At 38.8% G+C, this 22,603-nt stretch overlaps 2 protein-coding genes and 1 long non-coding RNA gene across 3 annotated transcripts; 1 reads left to right on the top strand and 2 right to left on the bottom strand.

Moving 5' to 3' along the window:
• Positions 1 to 65: 65 nt before the first annotated feature.
• LOC139188412 (uncharacterized) lies at positions 66 to 15,511 on the bottom strand. The gene is made up of 2 exons (XR_011571824.1): positions 15,244 to 15,511; positions 66 to 714 (listed from the first exon to the last, which is right to left on the bottom strand). It is a non-coding gene; the product is annotated as an uncharacterized lncRNA (long non-coding RNA).
• A 279-nt stretch (positions 15,512 to 15,790) lies between these two features.
• LOC103412222 (purple acid phosphatase 15-like) lies at positions 15,791 to 16,671 on the bottom strand (the record flags this gene model as incomplete). The annotated part of the gene is made up of 3 exons (XM_029109224.2): positions 15,791 to 15,914; positions 16,018 to 16,351; positions 16,512 to 16,671. Coding segments are annotated over 3 exons (618 nt in total), but the record flags the coding sequence as incomplete, so codon positions are not given.
• A 3,795-nt stretch (positions 16,672 to 20,466) lies between these two features.
• On the top strand, positions 20,467 to 22,431 carry LOC103422233 (F-box/kelch-repeat protein At3g06240-like). Its single transcript, XM_029109894.2, has 2 exons — positions 20,467 to 20,607; positions 20,863 to 22,431. Exon 2 carries the CDS (start codon positions 20,897 to 20,899, stop codon positions 22,394 to 22,396), a length of 1,500 nt encoding a protein of 499 aa, XP_028965727.2. The 5' UTR covers positions 20,467 to 20,607; positions 20,863 to 20,896; the 3' UTR covers positions 22,397 to 22,431.
• The last annotated feature ends 172 nt before the right edge of the window (positions 22,432 to 22,603 follow it).

Here is a 22,603-nt window from a genome sequence, read left to right as displayed (position 1 = left end):
ACCATGAAATTCCGAAGTTAAAACATGATCAAATATGCGGCAGACAAAGTTTTACTGACACCAAATTGCTATGCATCCTGCAAATATATAATATAATTGGCACAATATTACAAATGTTTTGGAAAAGGGACGGTAAGAAATTACATTATTCACAGAAACAACAGGTGATGATAATCTCTATGAGATGGAGGTGGAACCCCTGCAAATATATAATAGAATTCGATATCCGAAATTGCTCCAGGAACCAATCTTACACGTTTGTTGTTGTATAAATTGGTTGAGAGAGTATAAATTCAAGTTACAAAGGAGACGTATAAATGAAATTTTATCATTTACATACAACAACAGCGGAGTTGCTCTTCTTCTGCTCTCTCTCTCTCTCTCCCCGCCCCCTCCCCCACCCCCCACCCCCCCAACCCCCCTCCTCTTATATATATAGTGTGTATACATAGGTGAAACCCCATCTTCCTACTCTTTCTGCAACCTTCCATCCTATTCCTATCTAGATAAGAATGGTCAATTGATTTGGGATCTTAATAATAAATTTTTCCCAGCAAGCAGCAGTGAGAATTAGAGGTCAGCAAGCCAACTTTCGAACAAATGGCGGATGCGGCATTTATTAGGCTGCCTCACTATATAAATTTGATCTCCAATTTTATTGTCGGAGTCCTGGTTCCGGTACCATGTCCACAAAGCCCAAGTCTCATTCTTCACCTGCAAGTTATGCACATCAAAATGCACGCTTAGTGTATAATCCAGGTGGTGAAACTGAGCTGTAATTCAAGTATATACATTCTCAGCAGACTTCTAGCCTACTAGCCTACATCTATATGTTTGCTACCTCATACATTCTGCCTCTCTATAAAGGGCTTCGTAGGTACTATACCAGGAAGGATGCCAAGTAGCTACCAACCAGGGAGTTGTGGATCACTGATAGTCCAGTTAAGTATTCAAACGAAGAATTGCAGACTTCAAGCATTAAAATTCAACTCTATCAAATCCAACGATTTCAACAGTTTACACTTATCAGCAAAATTAGACCGATACTAGAGGCATTGGAGCACCAGATTAAGCTCAGATTTTCGAGCTTGGGGAATCTGTTGCTGATAGCAGTCATACTGACATCTGATAAGCTGTTCAAATCAAGCACGTTTTCGGCGGAGCCATTGGCATAATGTGTTAAGGATGGTATTATTAAAGATTGAATTGGTGATAAAACTTAGAGCTAGTTAGTTTGTTGTGGTTGTTGTATTAGACTAGTAATTAGTTGAGATTGTTATATAGGTGGCAAGGTGGTTAGAAGGTTAGAGTTATGTGAGGATGTATATATATATACACACACACACACCACAACATTGTAATTTTTTTTCTCTTAATCAATGAAATTCATTTTCTCTAACATGGTATCACCCGCCTTCTGTCTACCGACTTGATCCAATCCACGTTTTCCCTTCTCCAGCTTCTTCGCTAAGCTTTCTTCCTTCCTAAGCTTCTTCCTAAGCTTTCACTGCCAAACCCTAACTATCTCCCATGGCGACCTCAGCTTCTCCCTCTTCTAAATCGGCAACACAAATTCATCCTGATCTTCTCTCAAATTCTAGTTCTACTCTCTCCACACCTTTAATCATGATCCAGAATATCGAATCCATGGTGCCGATCAAGCTGACTCTGACCAATTATCTCACTTGGAGTGCATTATTTTATTCGATCTTCCGTCGCTATAATCTCACTAGAATTCTTGATGGATCGATGCCTCCTCCAGCTCAATTCATCTCTAATGCTGTTGGAAATCAAATTCTGAATCCGGCATATGTTTCTTGGTTCGAGAATGATAAGAACATCCTCATCTGGATCGATTCCATGCTTTCTAAATCGATCATTCCTTACATTGTTAGAGTTACTACATCCAGATAGCTTTGGGTAAAATTGGAGTCACGCCTTGCGATGGCGTCTCAATGGCACATCCATGAGCTCCGATCATGTTTACACAGCATTTCAAAGGGCGATTCCACAACTGCTCAATATCTTCAACAAATTCAAGAGATCGATGATGCTCTTGCCAATGTCGGTGCTCCAGTTAAGGATTCTGAATTAATCTCTATCACATTTCACGATTTACCATCAGAGTACGAATCTTTTGTTGATGCGATACAATTCCAGCTTGGTTCCACCACACTTGATGAGCGGCATAGTCTTCTTCTTAGTAAAGAGATTCAGTTAACAAATTGGAAGAAAACTACTTCGACAGTGCCAATTCAGGCGTACAACTCCACCACCGGCATCCTTCATACTCCACATTCTCAGGCCTTTGTTGCTCAACATAATCTTACAGGTCGTGGTGGTGATCGTAATTTCTCTCAAGGTCATGGTGGCGATCGTGGTTTCTCCAACCCTAGAAACTTCCAAGGATGAAGCAACTTTCGTTCTAACAACTATCATCTAAATTCTTCTCGCAACAACTCTCAGTGTTACAACCGTTGTAGTTGATCATCCTTCAATTTCTCTGGAATGAGGATTCCATGCCAAATTTTTCGATAGTTTGAGCATGATGCAATCGAGTGTCCCTAGCGCATAAATCCACATTATTCCAGCAATGCTTCTCATTCTGCTATGGCTGCAAGCACACTTTCTCCTCAACTTACTTGGATTGTTGACTCCAGTGCTAGTACTCACATGACCAATTCTTACAACACTCTTCAAAGGTTTGCCCATTCTCTACTCTGGTTCTTCTGCATTACATACTCCTCATCATAATTTTCAACTTCGAAATGTGTTGCATGTTCCTGATTTGAAACAAAATATGCTTTCTACAAATCAGTTTCTTGTTGATAATTGGTGTTCTATGCATCTTTATCCTTATCACTTCGCTGTGAAGGATATTTCTTCTGGAAAGATGCTCTTTAAAGGTCCTGTGAGAGATGGCTTCTATCCATTTCAACTATAGGCTTCCAGTTATGTGATCCACAATCACAATGTGTTTGCTGCTTCTGTTAACACATCTAGAAATATTTGGCACCAAAGACTTGGCCATCCTTCGATGAAGATTCTCAATAAGTTGGCTACTAAGTATTGTATTTGGTTTTCTAATGGTTCTAATAAGTCTTTCTGTAATGGTTGTGCCTTAAGCAAAAGTTCCAGATTGCCATTTGCTTATGTACCTTGTCATACCAGTAAACCTTTGGAGCTACTTCACATAGATGTTTGGGGGCCAACATCCGTCACTTATGTGAACAATTTCAGATACTATGTCATCTTTGTAGATGATTTTACAAAATATTGTTGGCTTTATCCTTTGCAATATAAATCTAATGTGTTTCCTACTTTTCTTAAGTTCAAAAGTCTTGTTGAGAACTTGTTGCATACTAAAATTGTTGCTCTCAAATCAGATCTGGTGGGGAATATCTTAGCACTCAATTCTCTAATTTCCTTGTTGAAAATGGTATTAGTCATCAACTAAGTTGTCCATACACTCCTCAACAGAATGGTTGTGCTGATTGCAAGCACAGACACATAGTTGAGACTGCCAGAACATTTTTAACAGTTTCTAAGGTCCCTTACACCTATTGGGATCATGTTTTTTCCATAGTTGTGTTTCTCATAAATAGATTACCTACTTTATCCAGATTGTCTTCATGGGAACGTCTTTTCCACAGATCACCTAACTATGCCACCTTGAAGGTTTTTGGGTGTAGTTGTTTTCCATGGCTGCAACCTTACTCTGAGTCTAAATTGGATCCCAAAAGAAAGTTATGTGTATTCCTTCATTACAGCCTTAACCAAAAAGGTTACAAATGTTTGGATCTTACTACCAACAAGTTATACATCTCAGAAATGTGATCTTTGATGAAGGCAGTTTTCCCTTTAACACTATTGCAGTTTCACAGTGCTCTTTTCCCTCAGCAGCATCTTCACCTCTCAATACCATTCCCATTCACCTCACATTCACTCAACCACATATTCATTCCCCTATACCATCATCTCCATCTCATATATTTCCAAGTAGCTCTTCTCCAATAGCCCCTATACCTATATCTCTTATACCTACATCTCACTCAGTTCCTACTAATACTCACCTTATGCAAACCAGGTCCAAATATGGTATTTACAAACCAAAAGCCTTTTCTGCAAGCAAACATCCTCTCATTTCTTATTTTTCATATGAATTTGTCCCCACTACACATCTCCAAGCTTCCAAATATCCACATTGGGTTAAGGCAATGCAGGATGAGTTTCTTGCCTCGCAACAAACTGGTACTTGGTCTTTAGTACCCAAAACTGCTCATCAAAACATTGTAGGATGTAAATGGGTTTTCAGGATTAAAAGAAAACCTGATGGTACCATAGATAAGTACAAAGTTTGCTTAGTTGCCAAAGGTTTTCATCAGCAAGAAGGACTTAATTATACTGAGACTTTTAGTCCAGTAGCCAAGCCTGTGACAATTCGACTCATACTCACTCTTGCTGCCCAATTTGATTGGAGTCTCAGTCAACTAGATGAAAGCAATGCTTTTCTGCATGGGACATTGTCTAAATCTGTTTATATGCAACATCCGCCTGGTTTTGAAGATGTTATTCACCATACTCATGTTTGTCAACTGCATAAATCCCTATATGGTTTTAAACAGGCTCCCAGAGCCTGGTATGAAAAATTCCATGGCGCATTGCATACTCTTGGCTTCACTAGTTCTAAATCAGATCATTCATTGTTTGTTAAAAGGGATCTTATGGTCTTTGTTCTGATATATGTTGATGACATTATTGTCACAGGGCCATCTGTAGCAGCTTGGAAGCATGTAATTTCTCAACTTAGCTCTCTCTTTCTCATCAAAGACCTTGGTGCACTTCATTATTTTCTGGGAATTGAAGTCAAGCGATCCTCCAAAGGCATCTTTATTTCACAAACCAAGTATATCTTGGATCTGTTAAAGAAGACTAACATGGCTAGAGCAAAACCATGTGCTACCTCACTCAATACATCTAAGCTGGATCATTCTTCTCCATTGCTTGATAATCCTACAGAATATTGATCTTTGGTTGGTGTATTACAATATCTTACTTGGACTCGGTCAGATTTATGATTTGTAGTCAATCTTGTTTGTCAATTCATGCACAATCCAAGGCAGTCTCATTTTCAAGCTGTCAAAATGATCATTCGATATCTTAAGGGTTCCATTGACATTGGTCTTTGGTTTACATAATCTGTCTCTGTTCCATCTCTCAAAGCCTTCTTAGATGCTGACTAGGTAGGTTGCACACTTGATCGAAGATCAACTGGCAGTTATTGTATTTTTCTGGGTTCATCTATCATCAATTTGAGTGCTAAGGAGCAACCAACAGTGGCTCGTTCTTCAATAGAGGCAGAGTATCGATCTCTAGCTAATACTGCAGCTGAAATTACATGGATATGTCAGTTACTTGCTAATATTTGTTTCCATCTTCCATGTTGACACGCCCAACCCTGATATTCCCCGAACACCAGGATAGGAATGTGTTGGCCAACACCCGAAGGTGACGAAGCCATATTAGAATGCATGAGAACCCGAAATATATAAGACTTATAAATTTAATTATAATTAATATGCAAATGAGGAACGTGTTCAGAGCATACAACTAATCTAGAACACTAAAGAAAAAATATAACATTGAAGGAGCAAAGGAATGGGTTCTACACCGAGAGGCCTCGAAGCTGCCGAATCGGAAGTGCCTTGACGTCGGGATTGTACACCTCAATTCTAAGTCCTGAGGGGGCGCAAAACAAACATGAGTGGACCAAGTTGATATATATATATATATATATATATATATATATATATATATATAGACTAAAACAGTTATCAACATACTAACCACCAAAGTTTTATGGAAATTCAATAGTATAATATGTAATAGGTTTTCCGAAAACCCTAGCATGCCATAAAACCTTCATAAAACATATCTCGTAAATAGTGTGATACATAATGGTATCCAATAATAATATCTCCCGACCCAATGCCAGCTTTTATGTCCCTGTGCCCGTAGCCAAAGATTATTTCTCCTGGCCCAATGCCAACTCCATGTCTCTCGGCCCGAAGCCAGAGATTATTTCTCCCGGCCCACAGCCAACAACCATAATCCTCGCCCGTGGCGGTATAGTGACCACTAGATAAGCACAAAACCATTGAACATAGACTTTCCAAACATAGGTATATATATATCTTAAAAACATCTTCATAGTATAAAGTCATCCATCACCTATACTATAAAGAAGTGTGCAAAAGCATGCTCATAAGCAGTATAAAGTCATCCATCATCTATACCACATAGAACATGAGTTCGATAAAATATGGTAATTCAAAATATTCTCAGTAAGCATAATATCTCATAAAAACGTTTCATAAAAAGTAATAATTAAATTAGGCTTTTTATGTATGCATTTCTAGTATTAAAACATGCATTTTAGAAGGAGTCCACTCACAGATACTCCGTCGTTGTAGAGCCATATGAAATAAAAATGACGGAATCGCTGTAAATAATTGCACATAAGCACATAAATGGTCCAATTAATAAAACTTTATTCAAATGATTGAATTTGGGAAAACGGATGTCTAAAATGGATTCAGGAAGTCGAATTACCCTAAAAAGGGTTCCGGGTAAATTTTGAAAAAGTCAATAAAAAGTCAACACTAAGAATATTCCAAAGAATATTCCTTGACAGAATATTCTCAGACGGAATATTCCAAAGAATATTCCATCCGAGTTGGGCTAGTGGGTTTAGGCCGAAGGGGCCTAGGCCCAAAAGCCTGGTTTCAAATGGTCAAGGGTTTGGGTTTAATGGGCTGGATTGGCGATGGGCCTGGGCCTAGGTGCACGGCCCAAGGGCCTAGTTAGACTAGGGTTTTGGGCTTGAAAGCCCGGTTATTTAATTGGGTCATTTGGTTTAAAAGGATAAGGGATTGGGCTACCCAAATGGGCTGGGTAAAAAGGGTTTTGGGTCTAAGGTTGTGGGTCATCGGACCAAAGGAATAAGAAGGCCAAAAATTGGCTAGAGAATGCCCGAGCTTTGATGGAGCTCGAAACTTAGTCAAAACAAGTGAACTAAAATACCAAAATGAAGCCCGTGAAGCAAGGAGTCGAAATATACCTTCCTCGTGGCCAGTCGTGGCTGAAATATGATCAGAAAACGTCTGCAAGTTCCAGCACCTCGCCAGAAAACATGGAATATAGTCCTCCGAGGTGTTTCTTCATATTTTGATGTCCAAAACACAACAACGTGGTCATAAAAGAACTATAGGGATGAAAAGAGAAACATTTGGAGTGTTTTGAGGCTTACCCAAATCGAAAAAGTTACAAAATCATTCGAAGTCGCGTCGGGGAACTTAATTGCATATATCTGCACAAAATCTCTTTCCAAAGACTAGTTTAAGCTCTTAAGATCCAAATTGTCCCTTCGAACTCCTCAGTTCAGTTTGAGGAGGGGATGTGAAGGATAATATTGTTAAAGATTCAATTGGTGATAAAACTTAGAGCTAGTTAGTTTGTTGTATTAGACTAGTGATTAGTTGAGATTGTTGTATAGGTGGCTAGGTGTTTAGAAGGTTAGAGTTATGTGAGAGTGTAGAGGGTATCCATACATATATATATATATACACACACATACCACAACATTGTAATTTTATTCTCTTAATCAATGAAATTCATTTTCTCAAACAGAATGTAGCCTCATCGACGAAAGGTTAAGGTGCTCGTCAATGTGAACGGCACAAACATTGCGGAATTGGAAGCAAGGAGGCCGACGACGAGGTCCGGGCTGCCGGTGGCACCGATGCAAAGGGCGATGCTGCTGAGGCGCTCAAGGGCGAGCTAGCGCTTGCAGAAGAGGGAGCAGGCATCAAGGCTGGGCTTGGAGGCGAGCCGCCGAAAGACCTCGGCGATCTTTTTACTACTTAGACTTTCCTCCGAATACTCTATCACCACGGAAACTATTAATCTGATTTACAAATTGAAGGCCAGGAGTCTGATGTACAATACACTGCGCTGGTACCGTATTCAACAGAAATGAGGTACACATCGAATATATATATATACACACACTCATTTCAGTTCCCTTGTTTTTTCTCCTGCAGCTCTCTGAAATGCTTGTAACTTCTCATCTTTGTGCTTCAGATGAATGCTGATCATTATCTGCAATTACTTTTGTCCAATTCCTGGCCAACCTTCAACATTAGACAGACAAATATGGATTTCTGGGAGGATCAATACAACAAGCACGACAGGTGCTCGGACAATAAATTTTCCCAGACACAATACTTCCATGAAGCTTATATAGTTTACCTACAATGCACAATATCTATTTTCTCAAACAACTGGGATTGTACCAGGATATCAATATCGTTACATCGACCTTGAATCAGCCATTCAAAGGACTATACAAAACAAAATACCTCTTCTTCGTTGCAAGTATGACGGGGGGACCGTGTATCTGCTGGAAGTCGTCATCTGTTTTGACTACAACGCGGCGATTGTGTCAGGACAACAAATTGTGGGGCATGGCATTGGTATGTTATTCACTCTAATAGGTATATATATAGTGGCTACATGTATCTATATTAATGTAATAAGAACAACAATATAATGATGATTTCGAATTTATCGATCTCACCATTTCATATCCTAAGTAAATGTTATGTAGTATGTACATGAGCTGATGAATTCTGATTATGGTAATTTGCAGTGCAATTTGTTTGGGGTAGTAATTTTGAAAGTTTGATTCTAATTTGTTTTAAAAGCCTTTCAAATTCGTCAAAATTAAATAGACCATGAAATTCCTAAGTTAAAACATGATCAAATATGCGGCAGACAATGTTTTACTGACACCAAATTGCTATGCATCCTGCAAATATATAACATAATTGGCACAATATTACAAATGTTTTGGACAAGAGACGGTAAGAAATTATATGAGATGGAGGTGGAACCCCTGGCCTGGAATTTAATGGAGAATACAATGTATGGGAAGTTGTTGAAGGTTTTTTGTACGGAGGTTATAGCAAACCTCATTGCTCCTTCCAAACTCCGAATGACTTATAGGCGGGGTGCATTGTGAGCTCGGGAGCTAAGGGTTTTGTCGAAACACCACCCTTATAAGCGGTGCCACCATAACATTAGTGAACTTGTAACACTAAGTGACAATATAAAAGTCACTTCCAACAATTTTTTGTCTTCATAATAGGGGGAGGGGAAATTTTTGGTTCATCAGTTGAACCAATTTGCAGTAACTCAACAAAATACGTAAATAGTTCAGAATTCGATATCTGAAATTGCTCCAGGAACCAATCTTACACATTTTTTGTTGTATAAATTGGTTGAGAGTATATATTCAAGTTACAATGGAGATGTATAAATAAGATTTTATCAGCTACATACCACAATAGCGGAGTTGCTTTTCGTCTTCTGCTCTCTTTCTCTCTCCCTCTCCCCATATATGTAGTGTGTATACATAGGTGAAACCCTATCTTCCTACTCTTTCTGCACCTTCTGTCCTATTCCTATCTAGATAAGAATGATCACTTGAGTTGGTATCTTAATAATAATTTTCACAGCAAGCAGCAGTGAGAATTAGAGGTCAGCAAGCCAACTTTAGAACGCATGGCGGATGCAGCATTGATCAGGCTGCCTCACTATATAAATTCGATCTCTAATTTTATTGTCGGAGTCCTGGTTCCGGTACCATGTCCACAAAGCCCAAATCTTATTCTTCACCTGCAAGTTATGCACATCAAAATGCACGATTAATGTATAATCCAGGTGGTGAAACTGAGCTATAATCCTAGTATATACATTCTCAGCAGACTTCTAGCCTACTAGCCTACATCTATATGTTTGCTACTCAATAACCGATCAAGGGTATTCAAGTTAGTCACAGGATTTTCGCACCCCATATAAACAGATATTGGTGCGAAGTGATTTTCTCGTGACATTTGTTGATGTTTGCAGCTACTTTCTGATTTAAGTTTCTTATTTTCCTTTGTAATTCAAGGTGTTTGTTCTTAGTTTGTAATGTAGGGCTCAGATTAAATCAAAGCTAATAGGCTAGATGTGTGTCACATGGCATATCATCTCACTTACAGGTGAGCATGTGCTATACACGTGAGTGTGTGAGGTGGATGAGTGAGTGCGCCCTCAACGACTATATCTCACCCTCCACTCTATGCTTCTAGATGTATCAATTCAGTTATAGCTGAATAAAATCCAAGGGAGAAATCTCTTCACCTTCTTCGTACCTTCATTCCTTCATGCTTTCTGAGCAGAGATCATAATCTCATTGATTTCTTTTTTATTTCATGCTTTGATACTTCATAAAATCACAAACCCATATAAAATCACGAACTCTATCATGGCCTCAGAGCCAGGTTCATCGCTTTAATTTGGGCATGAATATGTGATTTCTGTGTTCTTCAATGAATTGTTTTCCCTAAGCTTCATTGCTGAAGAATCGCGCTTTGAAAATCTGTGAAAATTGAAGATCTGAGTCTAATATGGCTAGAACAACGAGTTCTGAGCTTCGCACTCCTATTTTCAATGGTGAGAACTATGAATTCTGGAATATCAGAATGCGAACCATCCTCTAGTCTCATGGACTGTGGGAGCTCGTAGAGACTGGGTTTACTATCCCATAATCATCTATTGTGGTTGTGGTAGCTGATGAAAAGAAGGAGAATGATGCAGCTACTGAAACTCCAAACGTTGTGGAGATCATAATGAAGGATACTAAGGCTCTTGGGTTGATCCAAGGAGCTGTCATTGATCAGATTTTCCCCAGGATCTCTAACGAAGAAACCTCCAAGGGAGCTTGGGATATTCTACAGCAAGAACTCAGAGATGACAAACAGGTTAGAAATGTGAAATTACAAGGTTTAAGCAGAGAATTTGAGTACACTAGGATGAGAGATGATGAATCCTTATCTACATACCTTACTAAATTGTTTGACCTCATGAATCAAATAAGGGGTTATGGTGAAGAACTATCTAGGGACAGGGTTGTTCAAAAATTACTTATAAGCTTGCCTAGAAGTTATGACTCTATCTGTGCTGTGATTGAACAATCAAAGGATATTGAAACCCTTGAAATCCAAGAAGTTGTTGCCTCTCTGAAGGGTTATGAACAAAGGCTAGATATGCATGCTAAAAACTCTAATGAAAAGGCATTTGTTAGTCTAAATGTTGGGTCTAAGTTTCAAAAACCCAGTGGGTTCTCCGGTACTCAAAAATCAGGAAAAAATTGGAAGAACAAAAGGAAAAAGTGGGATAACAAGCCCAACCTTGTCTCTAAGCAGAATAATTCTCATGATTCGAACAAAACAGCTTGCAAACATTGTGATAAACTGCACTATGGAAAGTGCTGGTTTGAAGGAAAACCTAAATGCACAAATTGCAATAAATTTGATCATGAAACCAGAAACTGCAATGGGAACAAAATGGTGCAGAAGGCCAACTATGCAAATCAGGTTGATGATATGGGAACCTTATTCTTTGCTTGCAATTTTGTGACTCAGGTGAAAGTCAATAATACTTGGTACATTGATAGTTGTTGCAGCAACCACATGATAGGAAATGAAAGCTTGCTGATGAATATGAGTAGAAACCTGAATGCAAGAGTAAAAATGGGAACTGGTGAAGTTGTGAGTGTAGCAGGAATAGGTACACTTGTCATTGAAACTAAGATGGGAAGAAAACACATACAAGAAGTGATGATGGTGCCTGGCTTGGAGGAAAATCTCCTAAGTGTGGGGCAAATGTTGAAACATGGTTACTATCTACTATTTGGTGGTAATGTAGTTTGTATTTATGATAGCTAGAACTTGAATGGACTGGTTGCTAAGGTTCAAATGACTGGCAACAGGTGTTTTCCCTTAACCATGATGCCTGCTACACCACTAGCACTGAAAGCTAGTGTATCTCATTGTACTCAGACTTGGCACAAGAGGCTTGGTCATTTAAACACAAGAAGTTTGCTGCAACTTAGGGAGTAAGAAATGTTTCATGGGCTGCCTCACTTGGAAGATTCCAAGAATGTTTGTGAAGGATGTATGCTTGGCAAGCAACGTAGAGATGAATTTCCAAGAGAATTTGCTTGGAGAGCTAAATTCCCACTTGAATTGGTACATACATATATCTGTGGTCCAATGCAAATTGCTTCAAATGCTGGAAACAAGTACTTTATTCTGCTCATTGATGATTGTACTAGAATGACATGGGTTTATTTTCTGAGATAAAAATCCTAGCCATTTGAGTATTTCAAAAGGTTCAATGCAATGACAGAATTGCAGGGTAGACACAAGATCAAGTACCTAAAAAATGATAGAGGTGGTTCATGTCTTCTGAATTCAGTGACTATTGCAATGTCTCTGGTATTCAAAGGCAACTAACCATGTCATACACACCACATCAGAATGGTGTGTCTGAAAGAAAAAATAAAACTGTGGTGGAAATGGAAAAAACTATGCTACATGAAAAAGGCATGCCATACCAGTTTTAGACAGAAGTTGTGCACATTGCAGTATATCTCCTCAACAGGTGTCCTACAAGGTCTTTGGATAAAATGACTCCTTTTGAAGCCTATAGTGGAATAAAACCTGGAATTGCACATTTGAAGATCTTTGGTTCAGTGTGCTATGTTCATGTTCCCATGAATTTTAGACACAAGCTTGAATGCAACAGTCACAAATATGTCTTTGTGGGGTATGGAACCAGTGAGGCAGGATACAGGGTATTTGATCTTATCACTAATAAAATTATATTGTCTAGAGATGTAGTATTTGATGAGAGTGCCAGATGGGATTGGAATGTAAGCTCTGAAAAATATTTTGATACATCAATTACTACTAATATAGCAGAATCTGAACGAACTCAAGGATTAGAAGTTCAAATGAAATTATACTCCCTGAGATCACTTCTGATATTTCACAGGAAAGTTTGAGTTCCAATGCTGATGGTTCAAGCTCACAGATTGATCTATCACAGAGCTATGATTTTACTCCAAAGAAATGGAGACCCTTGAATGAAGTTCTTGCATAGTGTAATGTTTGCATTATGGAACTTGAAAGCTATGAAGAGGCTGCTCTAGATTTATCTTGGATGAAAGCTACGCAAGCTGAGCTAGACATGATTGAAAAGAATAGTACATGGATGCTGGTAGACAGACCATCTAGCAAACCTATGATAGGTGTGAAGTGGGTATACAAAACAAAACTGAATCTTGATGGAAGCATTCAGAAAAACAAAGCTAGATTGGTTGCAAAAGGTTATTCACAGAAGTCAATAATTGACTTCAATGAGACTTTTGCACCAGTTGCTAAGCTTGACACCATAAGGACTTTGATAGCTCTTGCAGGTCAGAAAGAATGGCAACTCTTTCAGTTGGATGTAAAGTCTGCATTCCTTAATGGTGTACTCAAGGAGGAAGTCTATGTTGATCAACCTCAAGGTTTTGTCATAGAAGGCAAGGAGGATAAAGTGTACAAGTTAAACAAGGCATTATATGGCCTTAATCAAGTTCCAAGAGCTTGGTATGATGAAATTGATTCCTACTTCACCAAGGCTGGTTTTAAAAGAAGTCCTAGTGAAGCCACTCTATACACTAAGGTTGAAAACTCAGGGATTCTCATTGTTTCTGTGTATGTTGATGATATTGTGTACACTGGTAGTAGTGACACATTGCTGGACAAATTTAAAAATGACATGATGCAGCACTATGAGATGATAGATTAGGGATTGCTGCACCATTTTCTTGGTATGAGAGTTGTACAAACCAAGAAGAGCATCTTTATACATCAGAAGAAATATGCAATGAAGTTGTTGGAGAAATTTGGACTAAAGGGTTGTAAATTCGTGGGAACACCACTTGTAGCAAATGAAAGGCTATGCAAGAATGATGGAAGTGAAACTGCAGATGAGTCTGAGTATAGGAAATCGGTGGGAAGCTTTTTGTACCTCACTGCCACTAGACCAGACATAATGTTTGGTGCTAGTCTCTTGGCAAGATTCATGCATGGTCCAACCAAGAAGCATATGAGAACAGCAAAAAGAGTACTAAAATACATTCAAGGTACTATGGACTTTGGCATTGAATATGTAAAAGGAAAGTCAGCATTGCTTATTGGATATTGTGGCAGTGACTGGGCTGGGAGTGTTGATGACATGAGAAGCACATCAGGGTATGCTTTCAATCTTGGCTCAGGTGTGTTCTCTTGGGCATCAATCAAACAAAACACAGTGGCATTGTCCACTGCAGAAGCTAAATACGTAAGTGTTGCGGAAGCAACATCTCAGGCCAAGTGGTTGAGGTTTGTTCTAGAAGATTTTGGAGAAGAACAGGTTGAACCTACTATGCTAATGTGTGATAACACTTCAGCAATAGCTATTGTCAAGAATCATGTGTTTCATCAGAAAACAAGACACATCAGCAGAAAATTTCACTTCATGAGGGATGCAATATAAGAGAAGGAACTTTAGCTTGTTTACTGCAAATCTGAAGAACAAATGGCAGATATCTTGACTAAGGCCCTACCAAAGGAGAAGTTCAACTATTTTAGAGAGATGTTAGGAGTCAAATCAGCTGCCAGCTTAGAGGAGAGTGTTGATGTTTAAGCCTTGTAGCTGCTTTCTGATTTAAGTTTCTTATTTTCCTTTGTAATTCAAGGTGTTTGTTCTTAGTTTGTAATGTAGGGCTCAAATTCAATCAAAGGTAACAGGCTAGATATGTGTCACATGGCATAGCAACTCACTTATAGGTGAGCATGTGCTATACACGTGAGTGTGTGAGGTTGATGAGTGAGTGTGCCCTCAAACGCTATATCTCACCCTCCACTCTATGCTTCTAGATGTATCAATTCAGTTATAGCTTAATGGAATCCAAGGGAGAAATCTCTTCACCTTCTTCGCACCTTCATTCCTTCCTGCTTTCTGAGCAGAGATCATAATCTCATTGATTTTTTTATTTTTTTATTTCGTGCTTTGATACTTCATAAAATCACAAAACCACATAAAATCACAAACTCTATCAACATTGCAGTGGAGTGGTAAAAATGATTTAAACTGGTTCCATAACATTGACTGTCAAGCACATGCTCATCTTTCCATCAATCATTTTCAAGTTATATCATATGTAGTTTAGGGTCGTACATATTAAGTTATAACGTTTATAGACAATTGAATGCATTGTCAGACTGGATATATGCCAAACAGAAAAAACACAAAAAGGAGTACCTCAAGGATCCCATGGCCAAAGCTGCTTTCTCTGAAAGCACTGTAATTCGGTTGCCGATCCCAACAAAATTTACCTGCTGCTGGGCCGGAGGTAAAGTTCTCTACACAAAAGGCACCAACACCTAGGTGTTGATCAGGAGTAGTTGATGGCTCTGGGCAATGACCAGGTTCGTCAGCATGTTGAACTGCCATCTTCTCCCGATTACCCCCGTCACCAACGGTGAGATACACAGGACCACAGGAATCTAAGTTGTAATCATAATCTCGATTCGATCTCTTGTAGGCATGAACCTATTGTTTTATTCAAGAAAATTGAAGAATATTTAGTGCACTTTAAAGCAAAAAGATAATTAATTACAATGAGGAAAATTGTTCGTCATTCATAGACACCAAGGACAACTTAATAAAAACATGCTTGGGATCGGAACTAAATGGTACTGTTGTGATACGAGTTTCAAGATAAGGTCATTGTTTCTGATAGCGTTTCAAATAAGATTTGTATTATGTGTTTTAGCAACGAGGGAACCAAGTACCAATTAATTTCACATTAAATTTGTTTTCTCAAACGAGAACTATAAGCCTCAAAAGTCTTATTTTCAGCCTGTTCTTCTATTTCATGGTTCCCTTCAACAACCATTATTGGAACTTTGGACACTAAACTCTGCATATACCTACACAAATTACCCAGCAATGACAACATAAGAAAACAAGTTCTATGCCATAATTTACAGCAGCCATTGTATGTGATAGAAATAAAGCAATTTATGTTTTAACCATCCCCAGTAATCCCATCGAGGCTGATAGGTCTCATGTATTGGAGAGTTTGGAAATGAGCAAGAATAGCGGTCAGAGCCAGTTCCATTTGTGAGGTAGAGGTTTGCATAAGTAACATTACCAATCAATAGAACAAGATCAGGATTGTTACTTTTCAAGTGACTTAGTGTGGTAGTTGTGTTGTAAGTAAGGCCAAGGTCTCCCATAACCGCTATTCTCTCAGGGTAGCTCCGAGGACCAGAAACTGGCATAGTCCTGAAATGGTGGATTTGACTCATTGCATGTATAGAAGGATCCCCGCATCGATAAAAGTACAGTGTATTCAGTTTCAACCCTACATCGAAACAACAATTAGATCACCAACTTATCAGAAGAACCACATTCCATCACAACTTATGTTTGGGGGATTTAAAAGTTCAGTCATTTCAGGAAAACCCAACTTTGTAATTCTCCATTGAAACTTTGAAGAAAATAAGAAGCAAACGAAATCAAACTTGTGAGACGAACATGGTGGATGATTCCGGAAGTATAATTTTGGACTTCAAAAGGGTAGAGCTGATTGTAAACAAGAGAATACCCTGTGGCTTCATGTGTTGGTGGATATCTCAGCTTCCCATAACGAACAATGCTTGCCACACTTTTCTGGTCCAATAGACATGTGTTACAGTTGTGGTTTCAAAGCGCGATTCTCTAGATCTCAAGACTTTCAACTTCAAGAATAAAGGTAAGGCACAACCACCATAGAAATAGACATATGTTATCATTGTGGTTCCAAGGATTATTGGTCATGCATTTGTCAAGCACTTGTTGATGTTGTTGCTAAGTATCATTCACGTCGTAAAGTCATACACACTAACTTTGTTCAAGTTGATAATCCCGAAGATACCACTATGTAGTTTTTTGATTTTCAAAAGTCATCTACACCAATGGAAGATTAGAACTTTTAAACAAGGGCCAACATGTGTCTGAGTTCCCCCTAGTGGCTAAACGCCCTCTTAATATTTGGTTCAAGTTTTTGAACAATTTTCTATGGAGTAAGACAATTTTATGAATTAAATGACATCGAAGTTGTTGATTAGATCATTAATTAAACATGGATGAATGTGATCATTCCTTATTGGTGACACATAATTTGGTTTGAAAATTTTGTCTACAAATTTAGCCTTCCTAGCATTACTCTTTTTATATGTATTTGGATTATTTATTGGTGTTTTGTTTTAAATTTTGGATAATTCCTTTATGAATATGATTCTCGGGTGATTAGTGAATGAACAAAATTTAAATTTCCTTATACACGTGAATGAACAAAATTTAAATTTCCTTATACATGTGACTAAAGGCGAATTCAAACAAAAGCAATATTACTAGCCACTGTGAGGTTTGGCCATTCTTCGATCCTTTAGTATGGATAATATCGAATGTATTAAAATAAATAAATTTTAGCAATTTTTGAGATTCAAAGACCGTTTTACAGGAAATTATCGAGTAAGGCTACCAATCCTTGATATTTATATGGTTGGGCATAATGCATGTAGTCCAATATCCTAGTGGATTGGAAGTTGATTTCTACCTTGCGTGTCAAGTTCCAACATCCCTCCTCATCTAAGTTATTATAAAAGTTTTAAATCATCCATTTAATAATGTAACATCCCACATTGCCCAGGGGAATGGATCCTTTAAGCCTTATATGTATATTCTCATCTCTACCTAGGGGTGGGTTCGGTACGGTTACCGTACCAAAACCCTCGTACCAATTACCGTACCAAACTTTCGGTTTGGTAAAATCTATTACCATTACCATACCAAACTTTCGGTATACCAAAGTTCGGTATTGCCAAATGTTCGGTTGGCATGGTATGGCAATGGTAATTGCCACTTTATTTTAAGACAATCTGTTTTTGCTTTGTTCAACATTTCATATTTTGTACCTCTGTAATAAGACAAATATATATAAACCAAATGCATAGACGGAAGAAAATTCTCATAACAAGTGCCCAAATGGATTTCGGATTTCCACCTTCAAATGGATTTACAGCCGCATGAAATGTTGATGAATTACTTGAAAATTATAAGCCTGAAACAAAAAATGGAAACATAAAGCAGTACTATAGGTCTACTTCCTCACCTTAGCAGTACCAGTTGATTATTCAACAGAAGCATAAAGCACCACTATGGCACCACAACAAGACTCACCTCTTTAACTTAAACCTCACCTTAGTTGCTGATATCTCATAAATTGTAGCCTAAATTCATCTATTATTCATCATTCACAATTCACACACACAATAATTCAAATGATGCATCATGATTCATAATGAAAACTAAGCTTACAATTCAAATAAAAGTTATAAACCAAAACAAATAGAAGTTAACAATCCAAATAGAAGTTAAAGTTTCAAACTAAATGAAAATTGAAACTAAACTTCAAAAGGTAAAATTCATTGATCAATTCTTCAAGTTTAAGATGTCGAAGCTTTTGGAGGAAACATTGAACTTCTAGAATATTATAAATATATATTATAATTTATAAATATGTGTTATATTATATATTATATTATATTTTTGGTACGGTACGGTAATATCGTGGTAATGATATCCATTACCAATACCGTACCACGAACTTTCGGTACGGTACAATACCGTACCATTATCGTTGGCACAAAAAATTTGGCACAAAATCGGTATGGCACGGTTGGCAATTCGGTTGGCATGGCAATTTGGCAAAAAAATCCACCCCTATCTCTACCTAACACGAGTCATTTTGGGAGCTTACTGGCTTCGGGTTCTATCGGAACTTTGAAGTTAAGCGAGTTCACGCGAGAGCAATCCTAGGATGGGTAATCCATTGGGAAGTTCTCGTTCCCAAAAACAAAACCGTGAGGGCGTGGTCGGGGCCCAAAGCGGACAGTATCGTGCTACCGTGGAGTCGAGCTCGGGATGTGGTGGTGGGGGCCCAGGCCGGGATGTGACAATTTAGTATCAGAACCAATCCCTGGCCGGAAGTGTACCGACGAGGATGTCGGGCCCCTAAGGGGGTGGATTGTAACATCCACATCGCCCAAGGAATGGATCATGTAAGCCTTATATGTATATTCTCATCTTTACTTAGCACGAGGCATTTTGAGAGCTCATTGGCTTCGGGTTTCATCGGAACTCCAAAGTTCAGCGAGTTCGCGCAAAAGCAATCCCATGATGGGTGACCCACTGGGAAGTTCTCGTGTGAGTTCCCAGAAATAAAACCTTGAGGGTGTGATCGGGGTCCAAAGCGAATAATATTGTGCTACAGTGGAGTCGAGCCCGAGATGTGGTGAGGGCTCGGGCTGAGATGTGACAAATAATAATAATTTAAAAAAAATATGGTTGGCATAAGGCTACGTCCTTTTTATTTTATTTTTATATGCAACGATAGCTTGTATTAACAAGCCAGAAATGAGGGAACAAAAAAACATAAAAACAAAAGTTTCTGATTTCTAGAAATCCTTAACTAAACAACAAAAACAACTACTATGAAGGGCAAATCAAGCTAGCTGATGGATTATGTTGGTGGCTAAAAGGCACACATGGGAAGGTGTTTAGGCCCAAATAGTTTTTAGGGTCAACAAAAGATAAACTCCGGTGGTTGTAATCATCACTGGTGTAGATAATATCATTTGTTCAAAACAAAAAAAGTTTGGGGTAGTGTTCAAATCAAGCACGTTGTCGTCGAAGCCATTGGCAGAATGCAGCCTCATCGACGAAAGGTTAAGGTGCTCGTCAATGTGAACGGCGCGGACGTTGCGGAATTAGCAGCGAGGAGGCCGACGACGAGGTCCGGGCTACCTGTGGCGCCAATGCAAAGGGCGGTGCTGCTGAGGCACTCGAAGGCGAGCTAGCAGGCGTCACGGCTGGGCTTGGAGTAGAGCCGCTGGAAGAGCTCGGCAATCTTTTTACTACATAGACTTTCCTTCGAATACTCTATCACCACGAAGACTATTAATCTGATTTACAAATTAAGGCCTAGGAGTCTGATGTCCATAAACTAGTGTCTTCGTCATGTCTTCTTTCTAACTTAGTGACACATGCTTCAACTTAATACCAATTCAACAGTGTTAACATTTGAAGAAAAAAACTAAAAATTAAAGAAAAACAACAATATCCCCTAAAAAGATAACACCGTTAAATTAAACAGTGATAACACCAATTCAATAGTGTTATGGGGTAGGTGGAGAGTTAGGCACCTTTTGTGTTTCTTTTATTTCTTTTTATGTGTTATATTAGTCTTTTGAAAAGATAGCACCGTTAAATTAAAAGTTAAGTTTATAGACATCTGTTAAAAAGTTAAGAGAACATACACAATTAAGACACGGAATTGAAGACTGCAAACCGCGGCCGAATTTGGGAGCGTAAGTTCGTAAATTTGGGAGGGTGTGGAAATCGGTCGCACAAGAATCAAAATAAAAACCCCTCTCTGCCATCGCATTATCGCACGCAGCTGCACGAACAAAACGCAGAAAATACATTTTCTGCGCCGAGTCTGCCCCTTTCCCTCTCACTCACAGCGCTGCTTCTGCTTCGGTCTCTTCCTCTTCCTACTGCCTAGTCTACAACAAGGTAACCTCATTTCTAACTTTTTATTATTCAATTTCAGTTTTTATATTTTTTTTAAATGAAAGAAGGATACTTTTTTTGCTTCGATTCTTATTTCGCTTTTGAATTTCAATTGGCATTTTCAGTAGGGCTAAATTTTTGAATGTATCCATGAGTTTTTTTTTTTTTTTTTTTTAACAAGAAATAGCAATGCCAGATGATGATGAGCTTTTGTGGAATCTTCTGATCTTGTTGTGTTGGTCTTTGTGTGTATCGTAGAACAAGGGTGAGGTCCATAATTGACATTGCACAAATGACGAACAAAACATCCAAAATCGGACAAGATTTGTTGGTGAATATTCTGTCAACTCTGCCTCCGAAATCTCTGATGCGATTCAAGTGCGTCGCTAAATGGTGGCATGCTCTCATCAACGACCCCAGGTTCGTCGACAAGCACCTCTCCCATTCCTTGCTGGACGATCAGTCCACTCGTGTCCTTCTGAAGCGAATGTTAGTCCCTTCTACGGAGGACCCAAATGGGGACAAATTTCAATCCGTATTCTCAGTACTTACTTTTGACAATGTCATTGTTGATGATGACGATGGTGGTGTGCACAAGTGTAGCACTCTTTCTGGGATCGAGGACGTCAATATTCCTCTTTCTATGAGTCTGGAGATTGGAGATGATCAATCATTTCATGTTATAGGTCATTGTGATGGGATCATTTGTCTAGCTCGTCCTAATTCTACTAAGGTGCTTTTGTGGAATCCGGCAATTCAGGAATTCAGGGTCCTTCCCTCGGAGACATACAGTCCAGATTGGTTCGACGAAGCATCCTTTAGGGATCCTCATCCTTGGTGGTTGTCTATGCCTTACATGCCACTAACAGATCGGTTCGACGATGTTTTGGGATTAGGCTATGATCCTAAATCTAAAGATTACAAAGTTGTCAAAATTGGATTTTCTGGTTCAGAATTGCATGGCGGCACAGAACATTTGATTATTCATCCTCCCAAGGTAGTAGTGTATACCCTAGGAACTAATTCTTGGAGGGAGATCGAGCCTTATTCTTTAGAAACGGAAACTACTTTCCTTTGGCCTGAAACTTTTCAGGTGTACTTCAAGGGGATGTGTTATTGGATAGGAAGTGAGCAACAAAAGGAATTTGCCGATAGCTATGATGTCACCTATCCCGAGCAAGAAAAAATTAGGCGAGTGATCGTTTTGTTTGACATGAGTCGTGAGGTGTTTCATGACATACTGTTACCACATGAGATGGTAGAGTTCAACAATTTCGAAGGAATTGGTATTGAAATGCGTCTTAAGGTGTGGAATGAATCCATCGCTCTCTTTCGCTTGAATCGTAATACCTTTGAAGATGGTGATACACCACCCTTTGAAATGTGGCTAATGGATGATGATTCTGGTGGTGGTCCGAAAAATGCGGGTGGTGTTTGGACAAAACACTTTGCTGCCAAGATCCCATCATTCTCAATGTCCGGCTTGCCCCTGTACTCCACATTGGCAATGTGGAAAAGCGACGAGGTTCTTACAGTAGAGGGAAATGGAGGCTTGCCAATGTGGAAAAGCGACGAGGTTCTTACAGTAGAGGAAAATGGAGGCACAGTCTGCTATAACTTCCGTACTAAGAAGCTTAAAAATCTTCCCATTCAAAGTGCTGTAAGGATCAATCCCATTTTTCCTCCGCAACCGTATTATTTGCCACTGTGCAAAGCAAATCATTCGCCCATTGTATATGTCAAGAGTATGGTTTCGGTCACGGTAGGCAACAACAAGTACATGTGTACGTAGATATCGAAAGTAATGAAATCCTTTTGTTGTCCAAATTATGGATGTCCTTAAGAAACTTGGAGTCGATAAAAATTTACGAGTATATTTGATAATGTTTGATTAATGAATTAACTAAACGGAAAAGGCATGTGGTATCAACAATCTGCAAATATGAAGCAATACAACCAAGAAACGAAATGATGGCTACCTGCAGATATCCACCCTGCG

The sequence above is a fragment of the Malus domestica genome, chromosome 10 (genome assembly GCF_042453785.1).
Source record: "Malus domestica chromosome 10, GDT2T_hap1".
Lineage (NCBI taxonomy): Eukaryota > Viridiplantae > Streptophyta > Magnoliopsida > Rosales > Rosaceae > Malus > Malus domestica.
Note: the sequence above shows the minus strand (reverse complement) of the source record. Positions and strands in the feature narration are given on the sequence as shown.

What these genes read in the sequence shown, in the direction of transcription:
- LOC103422233 (XM_029109894.2), top strand. Translation starts at nt 20,897, where the DNA reads ATGACGAACAAAACATCCAAAATCGGACAAGATTTGTTGGTGAATATT.